Raw genomic sequence first — 14,004 nt, 5'->3', positions numbered from 1 at the left:
GAGAGACAGACAGAGGACAAATATCATTAAGGTCAAAGGTGTATTTGCCTTTCAGCAGGATTTGTTAGATCTTGTGTGCACTGCAAGAGGGAGAGACTGCTGGTCTTGGTCCCACACTGATATAAGAGGCTATTTTGGAATATAGGACAGGTCAAGCATTTTTTACTAAGTACGTCAATCTTTAGATGATGTCTCGGTGGAAACCCAGCTCCCAATTTTTTTGCATTGCCTTTAAATTGTAGGAAGGACCACCAGTACATCAATCCTCAATCCTACTAGTTGAAAACCAGAAATAGGTACTTTTTCTAAAATTTTCAAGCTTCCCTTTAAAAATGAAAAAAATATCGGTGGGGCAAACTGCTGTCTTGTGTAATTTCTTTCAGAGGTTGAGCACAGGTGCTAGGGTGTATACTTGGTTTAAAATGTATTTATTGATTTCGGGTTGTGGTTTGGTTTTCTTCGAAGGCTGCTTTGGAAGCAATTGATGAACTAGATCTTTTTGGAGCTCATGGAGGACACAAATCAGTGATCCATGTTCTTCCTGATGAAGTGGAACACTGTCAGGTAAAAATTAGTCTGCCCTTTGCTTTACTAGGGGAAAACCTAACACCCTCTCTCCTGTGTTTTTAAATTAAATGTTGATTAACTAAGCCAAGAATGTAAAGTAATAAGGATGCTTCAGGCTATACTGCTCACCCTGTTTCTAGTGGATCATGTGAAACTGAGCAGTGTGAAGCATTCTCATTCAGACTCAGTTAAAAATAGCTGCACAGGCTTCTCAGTTTGCAAATAGGGTAGTCTCATTTGCACTTGATATAGTTTTTTGAAGTAGGCAAATTGTTTTACATCCCTCTCTCCTGTTCTTGTTTTGCTCAGTCTATTCTGTACTCCATGTTGCCAAGGGCATCCACATCAAAGGAGATAGATGCTGGCCTCCTGTCTATTATTTCTTACCCAGCTTTTGCAGTAGAGGATGTAAACCTTGTTAATGTAACCAAGAGTGAGATCATATCCAAATTGCAGGTAAGGATTTACTTTGTTTTCCAAAGAGAGAAGCAGAACCTCTTTCAAATCCAAAAATCCTAATTAAACGAGGGTTGCGAGACTTGTGCATGAAGAGAGGGAGGAAGGTCCCTAGGTACCTGTAAAACTCAGCACTTTATGCCTTTATGCTGATGTTAGTCTGTGAGGAAGAAGTGTATGGGAAATTTCCTACAACGTTGTGTGTTTTTACAGGGCCGCTATGGCTGCTGTCGCTTTCTCCGAGATGGTTACAAGACACCCAGAGAGGTACTTCTGATGGATATTTATGATGTATCTTTTCAGTAAGCACATGGGAAGAATTTTATCTCTTCTTTATAGACATATTTTGTTTTATTTACAAAATTTTTAAAATTTTTTAAATTTATTTATGAAGGGGTGAAGTTCTCCATCACTGCTAAGACATGTTAATGGATTTGGGGGTAATCCAGGTATCCACCCTGGAAAGGGAGGCTAAAGGTTTTAAAAACAGTTATTAAGGACAGAATTTAATTCATAATTCTGTAAGAACCCTTAGGTATTCTTTTAGTGTCTAAGATGAAGTGGTATCTCTGTAACATCCCAAAATATCTTACAACTGAGGCAGAGCCAAAATCATTTGGGTGAAACTTAGCTCTTGAGACTAGGAAGGATCGATTTGTCTAGAGAGCCTTTAAATGAGTTTGAGAGTGAATGCTGTAAAGAAGTCAGGAGACTGCATGGAAACTGTTTCTGGTGGGTTTACTGGTTTCCATGTTTTAATTTGTATAAAATAGGTTACCATTATGATTGGAATATAAGTGACTAATTTAGCACTGTGACTGAGTGTGTTTGAATTTTTTAGGATCCAAGCAGGTTGCACTATGATCCTGCTGAGCTCAAGCTCTTTGAGAATATTGAATGTGAGTGGCCAGTATTCTGGACATACTTCCTAATTGATGGAGTATTCAATGAGGACAAAATCCAGGTGAGGAAAGAAGAAATTGCTTTCAAATTGCAAAACCATTTACCCACAGTATTTTGTAACTTTGTTCTGTGTTTGTTTTGGGTTTTATTTGGATACCCCATTAGCAGAGTGGAATACTCTTCAGCCAATTTCACCTTCCTGGGCAGTTCATGACGTGGTAGAGGCAGCAGGGTTGTGCACACTGGGGCCTGGCTGCCCTCTCCCTGCCAGGTTGAGTGGCTCTGTTAGCTGGGGTGGTAAAACTGGGCTGAACAGGGTATTTACCTGGTTTTGTCTTTTCACCAACCTTGATGCCCCTTTCACAATCACTTCAGGATGAGACAAGCTTCTTTTTCCCAACCTCTCTGGCTTGGCTGCTGAGAGCAAGATTCGTAGTACTTTCAGTGTTTTTGTACATTCAGAGAGATTTGGGATTGGCTTATGTGGGGCAGTTTAATTTTCAGTGATTCCCTAAGTCATTTCATATCATTACTGTGCCAGACATCCAGTGGTCAGTGGAACAAAATTGACTGTAGCCCTCCAAAGGTTATGGTGGCACCTGGGGAGTGTTGGTGAATTAAAGAGCAGCAAGTAGCCAGAACTAAATGCATTCATACCGGAAGTTCTGCAGATTGGTAGCTTGAAAGAAATTAATTAAAAAATAAGCGTTTTAAAAATGCCTAATACGCAGACGGATAGGAGATTGCTAAACTCGATAAAAAATTGAAATGTCATCAGAAACAATTCAGAGAATTTCAGACCAAAGAGCCCTCTTTCTGTATCAGATGTTGTAAACCAAGTGAAAATTCCTCCTGACACTACACACATGAAATGTTTTCTTGAACACAGTTAAAGTAGTCTGGTGAAGAGAGAAATACCATTATTTTGTGAGGGGGAATAGCAGAAAGTTTACTGAAACTTCATCCTGCCAATAAAATAACCACCTCCTGAAGCAATCTCTAGACCTTAGTTGGATTATCTGGGACATTATGTACCTGATTGTTTTTTATGGTATGCAGATGGACTGTTCTAGGGCGTAGTCAGGGCAATTGATCCCAGTTTCCACTGTTTAAACATAGCTGAATGAGTCACTGAGACACTCAGGTGAGTGTCTAGCCCCAATTACTGCTGACAACAAATGGTTTTGCTAGAAAAATAAGCACTCTGAGGACTCAAAAAAAGTGGAACGTGACAGGATACTGAAAATGTCAGTGTATGTGAACCTGTGGGTACCTTACTTTGAGTGGTCCACTGTATTCAGAATAGCAGAATAGCAAAAAAAAATCTCTGAGGCAGATGCTGGTAGTGCTTGAAAAGTCTCCCTCTAAGTAAAAACTTGGAATGGATAGTTAATAAATGGAACAAACTAGGGAATCTGGTTAAAAAAAAAAAAAGAAAAAAAAAGGATTACATGTTCTTATGAGTCTGCTATTCCTATTCCTAATACGTTGGCTAATACCACAAGAACAAGAGGATTTGCTGTTCAGTGAACGTAGGTTTTTTTAAACATTTAAATCTATTTTAACCTTTCTATGTGACAATATTTTAATCAAATCAGTTAAGAGAAACTGATTTCCCAATCCTGCAAAGCAGAATTCAGCAAGCCACAGACAAATGTTCATGGCATACAGCTAACAATTTAAACACCTTACACTCTGACAGATACTGGCTGTCTGATGTCTGTGTCACTGCACCGTCATCCATTGAAAACTCTCTGTAGGATCTGTTCCAGTGACTTCTCAATAGGAATATATTGGAAGTTTTGTACTGCAGCAGTGTGTTACAGATTGAAGACAAGGGTTCATGTTTCGGATAACACTGAGATGCTGGAACAGTCTCTGATAATTTACACAGTGTTCTTCCATCAGCAAATCATGATCCCTCCACCTTTTTTTTTTTTTTTTAAAATATATGAACTTTTAGTAAAAAGTACCATTCAAAAGTACTTTATTCTTTCAGTTTTGCTGACTGTAGTGTGAATTCTCACTCTCTTTTAAAAATAATTCCAGGTACAAGAATACAGAGAGGCTCTGGAAGGAATACTCATTAGAGAGAAGAATGGATTGGTGCTAATGCCTGAACTCTACGCAGTCCCTCCAGAAAAGGTATTGGGAAAATGCAGCATCCACTTCAGTATGCAAAGCAGAGAGAGCGAGAGGAATGTCAGTCTTGCAATTTTCCTGTGTCTGATGAATCTAAACCAACAATAAAAAAGACTATAGCACATTATTTTAAAAAGTAGGAGACCTCTCACAGCTCCTGCTGAGAAATGGTAAACTTTAGGCTTCCAAATGGGCACATTTTTTACTTGTAAATTTGAGTGTCTGTGGAAATATTACAGCAGATCTAAAACTTTACATCCTTAGAGTAAGACATATATTTAAGAAGTGTTGATACTGACTTAGGAACTGAAGCTCAAAGAAGAAATAAAGCATTGACTGTCCTGCCTGTCCGATCTGTTGGTTGATTGTGCTGCCCTTTTCAAGAGCATGTATGGGAGACATGTTTCAAATGGATTAGGGTTTGGGCTGGGATTTCTGTTCGGTTTGTTTGGGTATTTTCTTTTTTCCCCACCTTTGCTGTTACTGTTTATCTCATTCTCCCATTGTGACAGAGAAATTCAGACGAGCTTATGTGCTCTTCCATGCTATTTGCCTTTGTATCCCTTCCTGCCAACTTCTTCTCCCACTCCAGACTTCTCAGCCCTCACTCCCTAAGGGTGTGGAGCCTCCTGGGTTGGTCTGAGTTGCTCAGCCGACAGCTGATGCCTTGCTCGCAGATCTGAGGTGGAAACTGAATTGCCTTCCTAGTGGGAACAAGCGTGTAAGAGTCCAGAGCCTTCTTGTGAATTTTGATATGATGATAATGATCTGAAAAACATGCCACATAAACAGGGTAGATTTTGTCTGTCTATAAAAGAAATATGAAATGGCTGCCTGATGATGTAATCAGGGAGGGTTTTTGCCCTGCCCTCAAGTGGATGTGTACACTGCAAAACTAAGGCAGTTTCTCTAAATTAGTAAGTCTACTCTTAATTTTTCTATTGACCATCCTTGCTAACGAAGGAAAGGTGGAATAATCTTAATATTAGAAAGCACCTTTGCTCCAGAAAGCTGGGTAGACATCAATGAAGTTAAAGTGTCATCTTGGAAAGGGTTGGACAGCAGACACCCAGTTACCTGGGAGCAGCCCAGAGGGAAGGCAGCAAAGGCATGGTGAGAAAGTGGAAGAGCTAATACTAAAGCTATAACTGCATGTGGAGTCCCCATCCATGCTCCAGCTTTGAAGGGGTGGGAAGAGATACAAAAAGAAAGTATAGTTCTTGTCCCAGAAAATGTGTAGCCTTAAAAGTGAAACCACGACATCTCTGTGTCAGTAGTAAAGGCAGGCTTGAAAGGGTTGGTGTTAGACTGTGTGTCTTCAAATACTCACATGTTATTGATTGTTCTTCACAACTTTAGGGTAAATTTTCTTCCTTACGTATTTGTTTTCAGGTGGATGAGGAGTATGAAAATCCTCATTCAGTGGATCGTGTCCCAGTGGGAAAGTTGCCACATCTTTGGGGCCAATCATTGTATGTCCTGAGCTGCCTGTTAGCAGAGGTAATTATTTCTTGCATAGTAGATAAACTTGTATTTCATTTTGTTTGAGATGGCTTGGGTTTAAAGTACAGTTTGGTTGACAGGTAGAGGACAGTGTGTTTTCCAGTAGAAACACGTACATGAACCGTGAAAGGCTGACTCTGAGCTTTCAGGACCTTTTTTTTTTTTTTTTTTAAATATAGCTATGCAGTTGTCTGTTTCTAATCAAGCTAAGTTGTAACATGGTCTGGATATATGGTTAGAATAGAGGAGTATGCCCAGGCTGACTTGGCTGTTCCAGAGCCAGGATTTTGGGCCATTTCAGCTTTACTAGGCTATTCTTTGCTCTATGACATGATGTATCTACTAGTCAGACACATTAAAGTCAGACTAGTTAAAGGAAGCACAAATATCTCTGTAGAGCTACAGAAAAAGTTGCTTTCCTAGTGAAATTATGTCAGTTGCTGTAACGCTGAAATAGGAATTCTGAACACAGATTGTCATTCAGAACCATTTTCTTGTTGTTCCAAAAACTATTGCAGCCATTGTTTTTACTGAATGTACTACTTAGTGGAAAGGGTAGATAAACCAGGCTTTAAGTCCTGCTGTCCTGAAAAAACTGTGAAAATTGGTTAGGATTTATTCTATATGTCGGAAACCTTTAGCTTAAATTCTCTTTGTTTCCTTACTTTTTTCTTTCTTTTGCATTTGTTCTAGGGATTTCTTGCTGCAGGTGAAATCGATCCCCTAAACAGGAGATTTTCCACTGGATTTAAACCTGATGTTGTGGTACAAGGTGAGGGAATTTTGTGGACATTCTGTGTGGATTGAATCATGTAGTGGCAAAGTCCCTTCTCCCTTCAGGAGAGATGAAAGATGTGTTTAAAAATAATGTGGATTTTTTTTTGCATGGGACACAGATGCTTTGATGACACTGTGAGAAGGAGAAAGTGCTTGTTTGCCTAACTGCCATTTTTCAGGAGGGAAGATCAGGTTTAAGACACTTAAAAAAAATGTTAAAATTTTAAGACTTGTCTGGAATTGGAGGGTGGCAAACTTAATCTTGTAGTGAAAAGGAAAATCTTGGCGGCTTCTAGAAAGCAGAAGCAGGACTGACAGGAGATGGATCAGGTTAATCAGGTTTCATGTAGTCCCTTTTCAGAGGAACCAGGGAGCACTGAGTGCAGAGGATCCCTGTACACAGAAGTGAGGCAGCCAGAGTTACCAGCTTTTGGCTGCTGCAGGGATTGGCCTCTTTAGTTCGTGCAAGAACAGCCAAAACCAGAAATTAAGTAGAGAGCAAACACCACAGATCAGGTCTTAAAGACTTTTCCAGGGCCTGGGCTGCTCTGATGGAGCAACCAGCTCATATATCAGTAGCAGCCTTTGTCAAGGATCCTGTGACCTGGGCTGGTGCTTGTTTACCCCCTGTTGGTGCCTTGTGGGAGTAGCATTTCATTATTCTGAAGTGTTTCATTTCCAGTAGAAATAGAAGTGCTTGCTTATTTTTGGCATTCTTTGGCAAGCATTCACAGTACAAAGAATACTGATTTATTAGTTCCAAATCAATAAGCCATTTATCATGGGCAAAACCTCAAGTGGGACAAGAGATGGGTTCTGGGCCTGGATTGTAAATTCCTCTCATTAGGGATTTTTTTTTCTCCCTACCTCTGCCATTCTGTGTCCTCTGAAACTTTTGTTGCTATACAAGTGACAGCTGCTGTTCTCCAGTGACTTGGCTGCATTGTTACAGCGTGCTGTGTTCAAATACCAAAGATTTTCAAGTCATGTTCACTTTGTTCTATGGGGGGAAAGCCCTAAAAGAGACTCTCTGCTAAAGAGACTCTGTGATCCAAACTAGTGGTACTCAAAGAAATCAGAAGCAACTGATGAAGTCCCCAAGAACCTGCTTTAACCTCAGCAGCTCTGACCCTGCTTTGAGCAGGAGGTTTGAGTAGAGACCTCAGAGGACTCCTCTGGCCACCGCTGTTGTCCAAAGTGGACAGGAATGGCAAGAAATACTGAGAAACAGAGAATTAATCCGTCAGGTGCCCTGTTACAATCCCTTTTGATGTCATGAATCCATAAATTAAGAAAAAAGGACTTTGTGTCTTTTTAGGTAGCTAAATGCATTTGCTGAGAGGTGACAGTAGATAATCAGTTAAAAAGAGTAGATTATTGATTTTTACTTGTGTTTTTGTTTTCTGTTACACAGTAACTGTCTTGGCAGAATCGAATCAAATTAAGAATCTCTTGCAAGACCGTGGAATCAATGTTCAGAGCATTACTGACATCCATCCACTCAGAGTGCAGCCAGCTCGCATCCTCAGCAACCTCTACACCATGCTGGGTAAGTATTTCAACATGGAAGCCTCTCTACTGCCAGGCAAGGTAGTTTTTTAAGAAGTTTAACCAACTTAGAACTTTTGTCTTGAATAAGGGACTCAAACGGGGAGGAAAAACTACCTCGTTAGAAATGGTGGCAAAAATACAAGTTTCCCTGTGCCCTTGGAGCTGGACGAAAACTGACTCTTCTTTTGTCCTCCAGAAACTACTCCCACAGAGAAACTGGTTTTTGAAAAAAAATGCCTGGAAAAACACAGAAGAAAAAAAAGCGAATATTTTCCCTTCAAGAAGTCATTTGAGTCTGGAAACTGGGCAGTATGATTTTTATCTTCCCAGCAGGCAGTCTGGGAAGTTTTCTGCTCCAAATCGGGGAAACTCTGCTGCTATCAGAGCATCTTTGGGCTGTCAGGTTCCTGCTAAAGTTCCTTCCAAGCTGGAGCTGAGATAAGCTGCTGAAGTTCTCTGTCTCTGTTGCAAACCCAGAAGCCTTTAGGGCTTTTCTAAACACAGGATTTTAAATACATTGAAGTTCCCTAGCAATGGCTCTCAAATCCTGTTTTCCTCAGCCTGAACTGACTGAAGTAAATACCCCAAAGCTCTGACTGGTTCTAGTTGTTAAGTCTTTTTATAACTGGTTCTTGATGATCCTTGCTGGAATTATTTGGGCCTTGGTGGAAAGTTTGTTACACGTATTCCTAATTTAACTTAGTTTTACTTCTTCAGGCATGCCAGCAACTCATGATTCAAAATTGTGGATACTGCTATAAAGTAAAATTGAGATGGGATGACTCAGCACTGGTAGATTCCTTTGCTGTGTGGACAAGGGAAGCTGTATCCTGCTTCTCTGTCTGTCTGGATCATGTTCCCATGGCAATTTGGTTACACAAAATGCTGAGGCTGCTCATGGGGGTGTAGATTTTTTTGTTGTGGTGGTTTTTGTTTGTAAGGCTTGTTTTTTTGTTTTAATAAGGGAGCTTTTTTTTTTTTTTTGAATCCTTCAAAGTGATGGGGCCTTCAGATAAATTTTAGAAAGTAGACCCTTTACACAGAGAAATTGTAAGTATTGCTTCTGTGAAAGTATCTGGCTCTTCATTTCAAAGTTCTTTAAGAAAATGAAACATTTGCAGGCCTCTGCTGAGGCTTACATTTATTTTATTATAATTCATAATAGCATTCTTTCACTAGTGGGGGCTGTGAGTAGGATGATTTGTAGATTGTTTTTAACAGTGACTTCTTTGGGAATGTTCACAGTAGTATTTTTTCAGGCACATGGTTGTTTGGTTCTTAGTCCTTGTCAGGAAGATTCAAGTCAGCTCCTGGCTGCTGGTGCAAAGGTTGTAGTGTGGATCATTTGCTAATAAGCTCCACTGAAAAAAGTGAAGCTTATTAAAGCCTGGTGAAAATCTGTCTTTGTATTTGGATATATTTTGTGTGTTGATTTAGCCTGCAGGCGTGAGTTTTTAAGATCTTATATTTGAAAACACTGGAATTTCTGGGTTATGTTGTTAGCCTTGTTTTTGTAATATCACATCTCCTGCCCTTCTTGGTGTGGAAGCTTTGGGTGCTGAGCAATTACTATAATTACAAGACCAAATCCATGGTCAGTGAAGCCATAATTTTAATTTTTAATCAGGCCTTTGAAGGACTCTGGGTATCATATTGCTCCTTGCTACAAAACGAGTTTGTAGCCTCACACTCTGTTACTGGTTTTCTGCCTTACTGGTATTAGCAGTGTAAATTTTCCTGTCTAAAAGTGGTCATTTTGGACTACAACACAGAAAATGTTAGCTGAGATTCTTTTCTTTCTCTTTCCTTTCCAGGCCGGAACAAGAAGATGAAATTGAGTGGCCGGCCACACCGGCACATTGGAGTGTTGGGCACCTCCAAGCTCTATGTGATCAGAAATCAAATATTTGCTTTTACCCCTCAGGTAAGCATGTAAAGCTGGCAGGAAAATCACTCCTTTCTTAATGGTGAATCATTAGTGAAGCACTTTGCTTTTCCCTGCTGTCATTGTACCTTAGGTAGAACAGGGCTGACACAGCAGATGTGCTTTACTTTGTAGGGTTTTTAGGAACATGGAATGATCAGCATGGTAGAACTGCTGATAAATCTCTTTTCAGTCATACAGAGTCCAGTTTCTTTGGCTTCTGGCTTAGGAGGACACAGCAAATCAATAGTGCAAAGCTGTTACTGATCTCTGCCCACACCAACATTCTAATTAATGAAATAGTTTCTGCAGAAATGGATCACTTAATATATCTTTCTACTGATTGCTTTGATGAAAAAATGAGTACCATGTAAGAGTGGTAAATACTGTAACCTCTAGGAGGTAAAGGTGTGATCTTTTCATATTATTGTTCAAAGGGTCAGTAGAAATGGATGTCTTTTCTTTCTTTTCTTTCCTTTCTCTTTAGCATGTTTTTTCAGTGTTGCTTGAAGTTTGGATCCTCACAGAATCAATGGCTCCTATTTATACATTTAATGAAATGCAACACACTTACTTCAATAGAATTATTCTAGCAGTTGGTACTTAGATGGCCAGGGGGTCACCTGCTCCAATCATGTACTGCTGATGCAGGATAAAGCATGCATCCACCCTTCTAAACAGATGTTAGACTAATGAAGTTTTTAAACTCCAGCTGAAGCCATTCAGTGGACTCTGTAGAAGGCCTCTGCACTGCTTCATAATGTCCAAACAAACCAGATTTACTGCAAAAAATGTAGACCCTTTCTTGTTCTTCCCCATGTCAGTCGATCACGAGCAGCTTTATGAAATGTTAGTTGTGTTGCTTCACTTTTGCAAATAAGGGAAAAATTCCTTAGAGATGTGATTTTTTTCAAAATACCTCTTAGTTCACATCTTACTATGTAAGTAGGACCCAGTATTCCCGCTAAAATCTTGTCATGTATCAAATAAGGACTTACTTATTAGGATATTCCAAAATGGCATTTGTATTTATATTAGCTACACAGTGACAGTTCCTGCTTATTTCATGTTTTACTAAGGCCTGCATAACACTTTCCATTGTACTTTGAAGCCAGACACTTCCCCTGACTTTTTTTTTGGGGGGGGGGGGTGGGGGGGTGGATGGAGTTAATATTTAATGTCACCTTTCTAAGGTTAGCAGTTAAGTCATCTTGTTGATCTTGACTAGTGTCCACAAATTTTGAGATTTTGTCATTTGTATTTCATTCTCTTTTCTAGTGAAAACATTGATTAGGTGTGGGGCAAAAGCTGATTTCATTCAGATACAGTAATTCTGAAAAATCGTTAGTAACTACCTTTTGACAACAATTTTTAAACTAGTTCTGCTTCCTAGGATGTTTTTGTTCAGTTCACTAGTGCGAAAATTTGCAGAAGCTGGCAGGTGTCAGCCATTTTCTTATACTTACCATCTGGTTGCTCCAAAGAAGGAAATTGGACTAATCTGTTGAGATTGGTTTTTGACCACCTTACTTTATAATTTTGTAATTACCTTGGCTGTCTCAAATAGGCTTAGTTTTGCATTGCTTTCATGCACTGATATTGGCCTGACTTTTTAAGTGGCTCTTCCTTTTTAAAGACAGGCAGTGTGTTTCCTTGTCTCTGGGTTTCTGGGACTTGTTCTTCTTGAATTACCGAAGCTAATTGCAAGTGGCTCAAGGGTTGTTTTGGCAAGTTCATGATTCCTTCTGTAAAGAAATTTCTCTGGAATTTGTCAGCTTGAACTTCCATGTTCTTTATGCACTTACCCTCCCCAAGGCTTCCTTAACTTTTATTGTGGCTGCTTAGACAAACTTTCTATTATTTGAACAGCTTTGGTTCCAGCTCCTAAGTAGCCATAATACTGTGGTTCTTGGCTTCCTGCTCAGTGGGAGCAGCACTTTGCCATTGCACATTTCACGTACCTTTTTTCCTCAGTAACTGCCAGCTTTTCTGTATTCTGCTTGGCTTTCCCAAGAGACATACAGTAAATGGCTTCTGGTCCCCAGTGTGCACTTAAACCTGTTTATTGCTTTTGTTACTGCTGTTAGCTTTTTTTCCCACATTTAGAGTACGTCCATCTTCCAGATCATAGATCAGTGTAATTGGTTGTTGGGAAGATTCTGCTTCATGGCTGTGATTGTCTAGGTTTTGTTTGTATAGCTTTGATGGTCAGTTTACAGGCATAAGAAAATGGACTCTTGCACAAGGAGGGATTTTTTTTTTCACAGTCTGAGGCCTTGTTAGGTTAATTCAGGTTGTTTGTGTTGTTGTCAGGACTAGCTCATATGGCTTTTGTGAATGATTTAAGGGAAGAAATAGAAAATAGAAAAGCACTGACAACTCCCCCTATGTTGTGTTTTTCTCTTCTCTAGTTTACTGACCAGCATCACTTCTATCTGGCTCTAGACAATCAGATGATTGTGGAGATGCTCAAGACAGAGCTGGCTTACCTCACTTCTTGCTGGAGGATGACAGGGAGACCAACCTTGACATTTCCCATCACCCACACAATGCTTGGTAAACTTAATTTTCTCAGTTTCAAGCAGAGTAGATCACTGCAGGAGAATAGGTAACGTTGCTTTGGGAGGAAACAGGTAGCAGGACTTCCTAACATCAGAAGTACAAGTATTTTTCTCATGTGTATGCTGGATTTCAATGGCATGGTAATATTTAATTTTGGTTTTACTCCCTGTTCATATGCTTCCATCACCCCATCATCTCCATGCTATTTCTGTCTAGAGAGATTTCATAGAAATCCCTTTGGAACTTGTCTTGGGCAGGTTGGTGTTGTCCTTAGAATTGTCTAGGGGTTGTGTTTTTTTTATTTGTCTGGGATTTTTGAATAAGCAAATATTGATAGCAGTTGTGGGTTCTGCTTTAAATTTGCCTGATTTACATTGTAGACAATACCCAGTAATTCACTGTATTTGGATGTGATAATTTAAGAATGTGTTGGTGAGCTTCAATTCTTTCATTATTCTTTTTTAGTTGATGATGGTACTGACATTCATCCAGCAGTTCTTGCCACAATAAGAAAATTGGAAGATGGTTATTTTGGAGGTGCGAGGTAATGTCAGAATCACCACATTATTATCTCCATGATTTTTAAAATTAAATCCTATAAAAGTCTCAGTTTTGAACTTGTGGTAGTGCGCAGACATTGTACTAGAATTCTGCAGAGAAGGAAGTTTCAGCTTTAATTATTTTGTGGCAGTCGTACAGTGACTGGACCTCAGGTGCAACAGAAAAGATCTGTCTCCCAAAAATTGACCATCACTGACTGCCATTAATGGATAAAGAAAACAAACATCAAATCTTGGGAAATATGAAATCCTGACTCTGGCTGAGCTTCTGTTATTAAAAAATAAATTACTTTCACAGTTGCTGGACCTGATTTAAACATTGATTGCATGTAGTACTTGTAAGCTGGTGTGTTCTGTTCATCTATGTGTAAAGTAGGATGCCGCAGTACCTCCCTATTCTTTTTCTACTTACTCTCTCAATCAGTATCTTCCTTTGACAATCAAATATTGTCGTGGTTTAACTCCAGTCAACAACTCAGTCCCACATGGCCACTCACCCACCCTCCCCTTTGTGGGATCGGGGAGAGAATTGGAAGAATACAAGTGGGAAAACTCATGGGTTGTGACAAAGAGAGTTTAGTAAGTAGAGCAAAAACCTCACATGCAGGCAAAGCAAAATGGGAAATTCATTCACCACTTTCCATGGGCAGGCAGTTCATCTGTCTTCAAGAAAGCTGGACTCCATCAAATGTAACTGAGGCTTGGGAAGACAAATCCCTGTATCCCTGAACATCTTCCTATTTAACCTTCTTCCCCCAGCTTTATATGCTGAGCATGACACCCTGTGGTATGGAATGTCCCTGTGGTCAGCAGGGGTCAGCTGTGTCCTCTCCCAGCTCTTTGTGCACCCCCAGCCTGTGCTGGTGGGGTGAGGTGAGAAGCAGAAAAGGCTGGGATGCTGTGTAAGCCCTGCTTAACAGTAACTAATACATCCCTGTGTTGTCAGCACTGTTTCTAGCACAAATCCAAAGCATAGCCCCATGGGCCCCCAGTTTCTTATACCTTATCCTTGGAGCACAGGTCTTTGTTCAGGTTCTCTCTTCACATGAACATACAACA

General features: G+C 39.9%; 1 protein-coding gene across 2 annotated transcripts in view; it reads left to right on the top strand.

Annotated features, from left to right (window-relative positions):
* PHKA2 (phosphorylase kinase regulatory subunit alpha 2) overlaps positions 1 to 14,004 on the top strand; it is a 44,635-nt gene that overhangs the window by 9,552 nt on the left and 21,079 nt on the right. For both annotated transcript variants that reach the window (XM_066176899.1, XM_066176898.1), the window contains exons 7-17: positions 466 to 564; positions 877 to 1,023; positions 1,237 to 1,290; positions 1,865 to 1,987; positions 3,976 to 4,071; positions 5,461 to 5,568; positions 6,265 to 6,343; positions 7,763 to 7,897; positions 9,714 to 9,823; positions 12,235 to 12,379; positions 12,851 to 12,929. In XM_066176899.1, the coding sequence (XP_066032996.1) occupies positions 466 to 564; positions 877 to 1,023; positions 1,237 to 1,290; positions 1,865 to 1,987; positions 3,976 to 4,071; positions 5,461 to 5,568; positions 6,265 to 6,343; positions 7,763 to 7,897; positions 9,714 to 9,823; positions 12,235 to 12,379; positions 12,851 to 12,929 (1,175 nt within the window). The remainder of the gene's footprint in view (positions 1 to 465; positions 565 to 876; positions 1,024 to 1,236; positions 1,291 to 1,864; positions 1,988 to 3,975; positions 4,072 to 5,460; positions 5,569 to 6,264; positions 6,344 to 7,762; positions 7,898 to 9,713; positions 9,824 to 12,234; positions 12,380 to 12,850; positions 12,930 to 14,004) is intronic.

This window comes from Chamaea fasciata, unplaced genomic scaffold (genome assembly GCF_029207755.1).
Source record: "Chamaea fasciata isolate MVZ Bird 193981 ecotype frontalis unplaced genomic scaffold, bChaFas1.0.hap1 SCAF_2, whole genome shotgun sequence".
Lineage (NCBI taxonomy): Eukaryota > Metazoa > Chordata > Aves > Passeriformes > Sylviidae > Chamaea > Chamaea fasciata.
The sequence above is the reverse complement of the archived record's forward strand: the minus strand, read 5'-3'. Positions and strand labels throughout refer to the sequence as shown.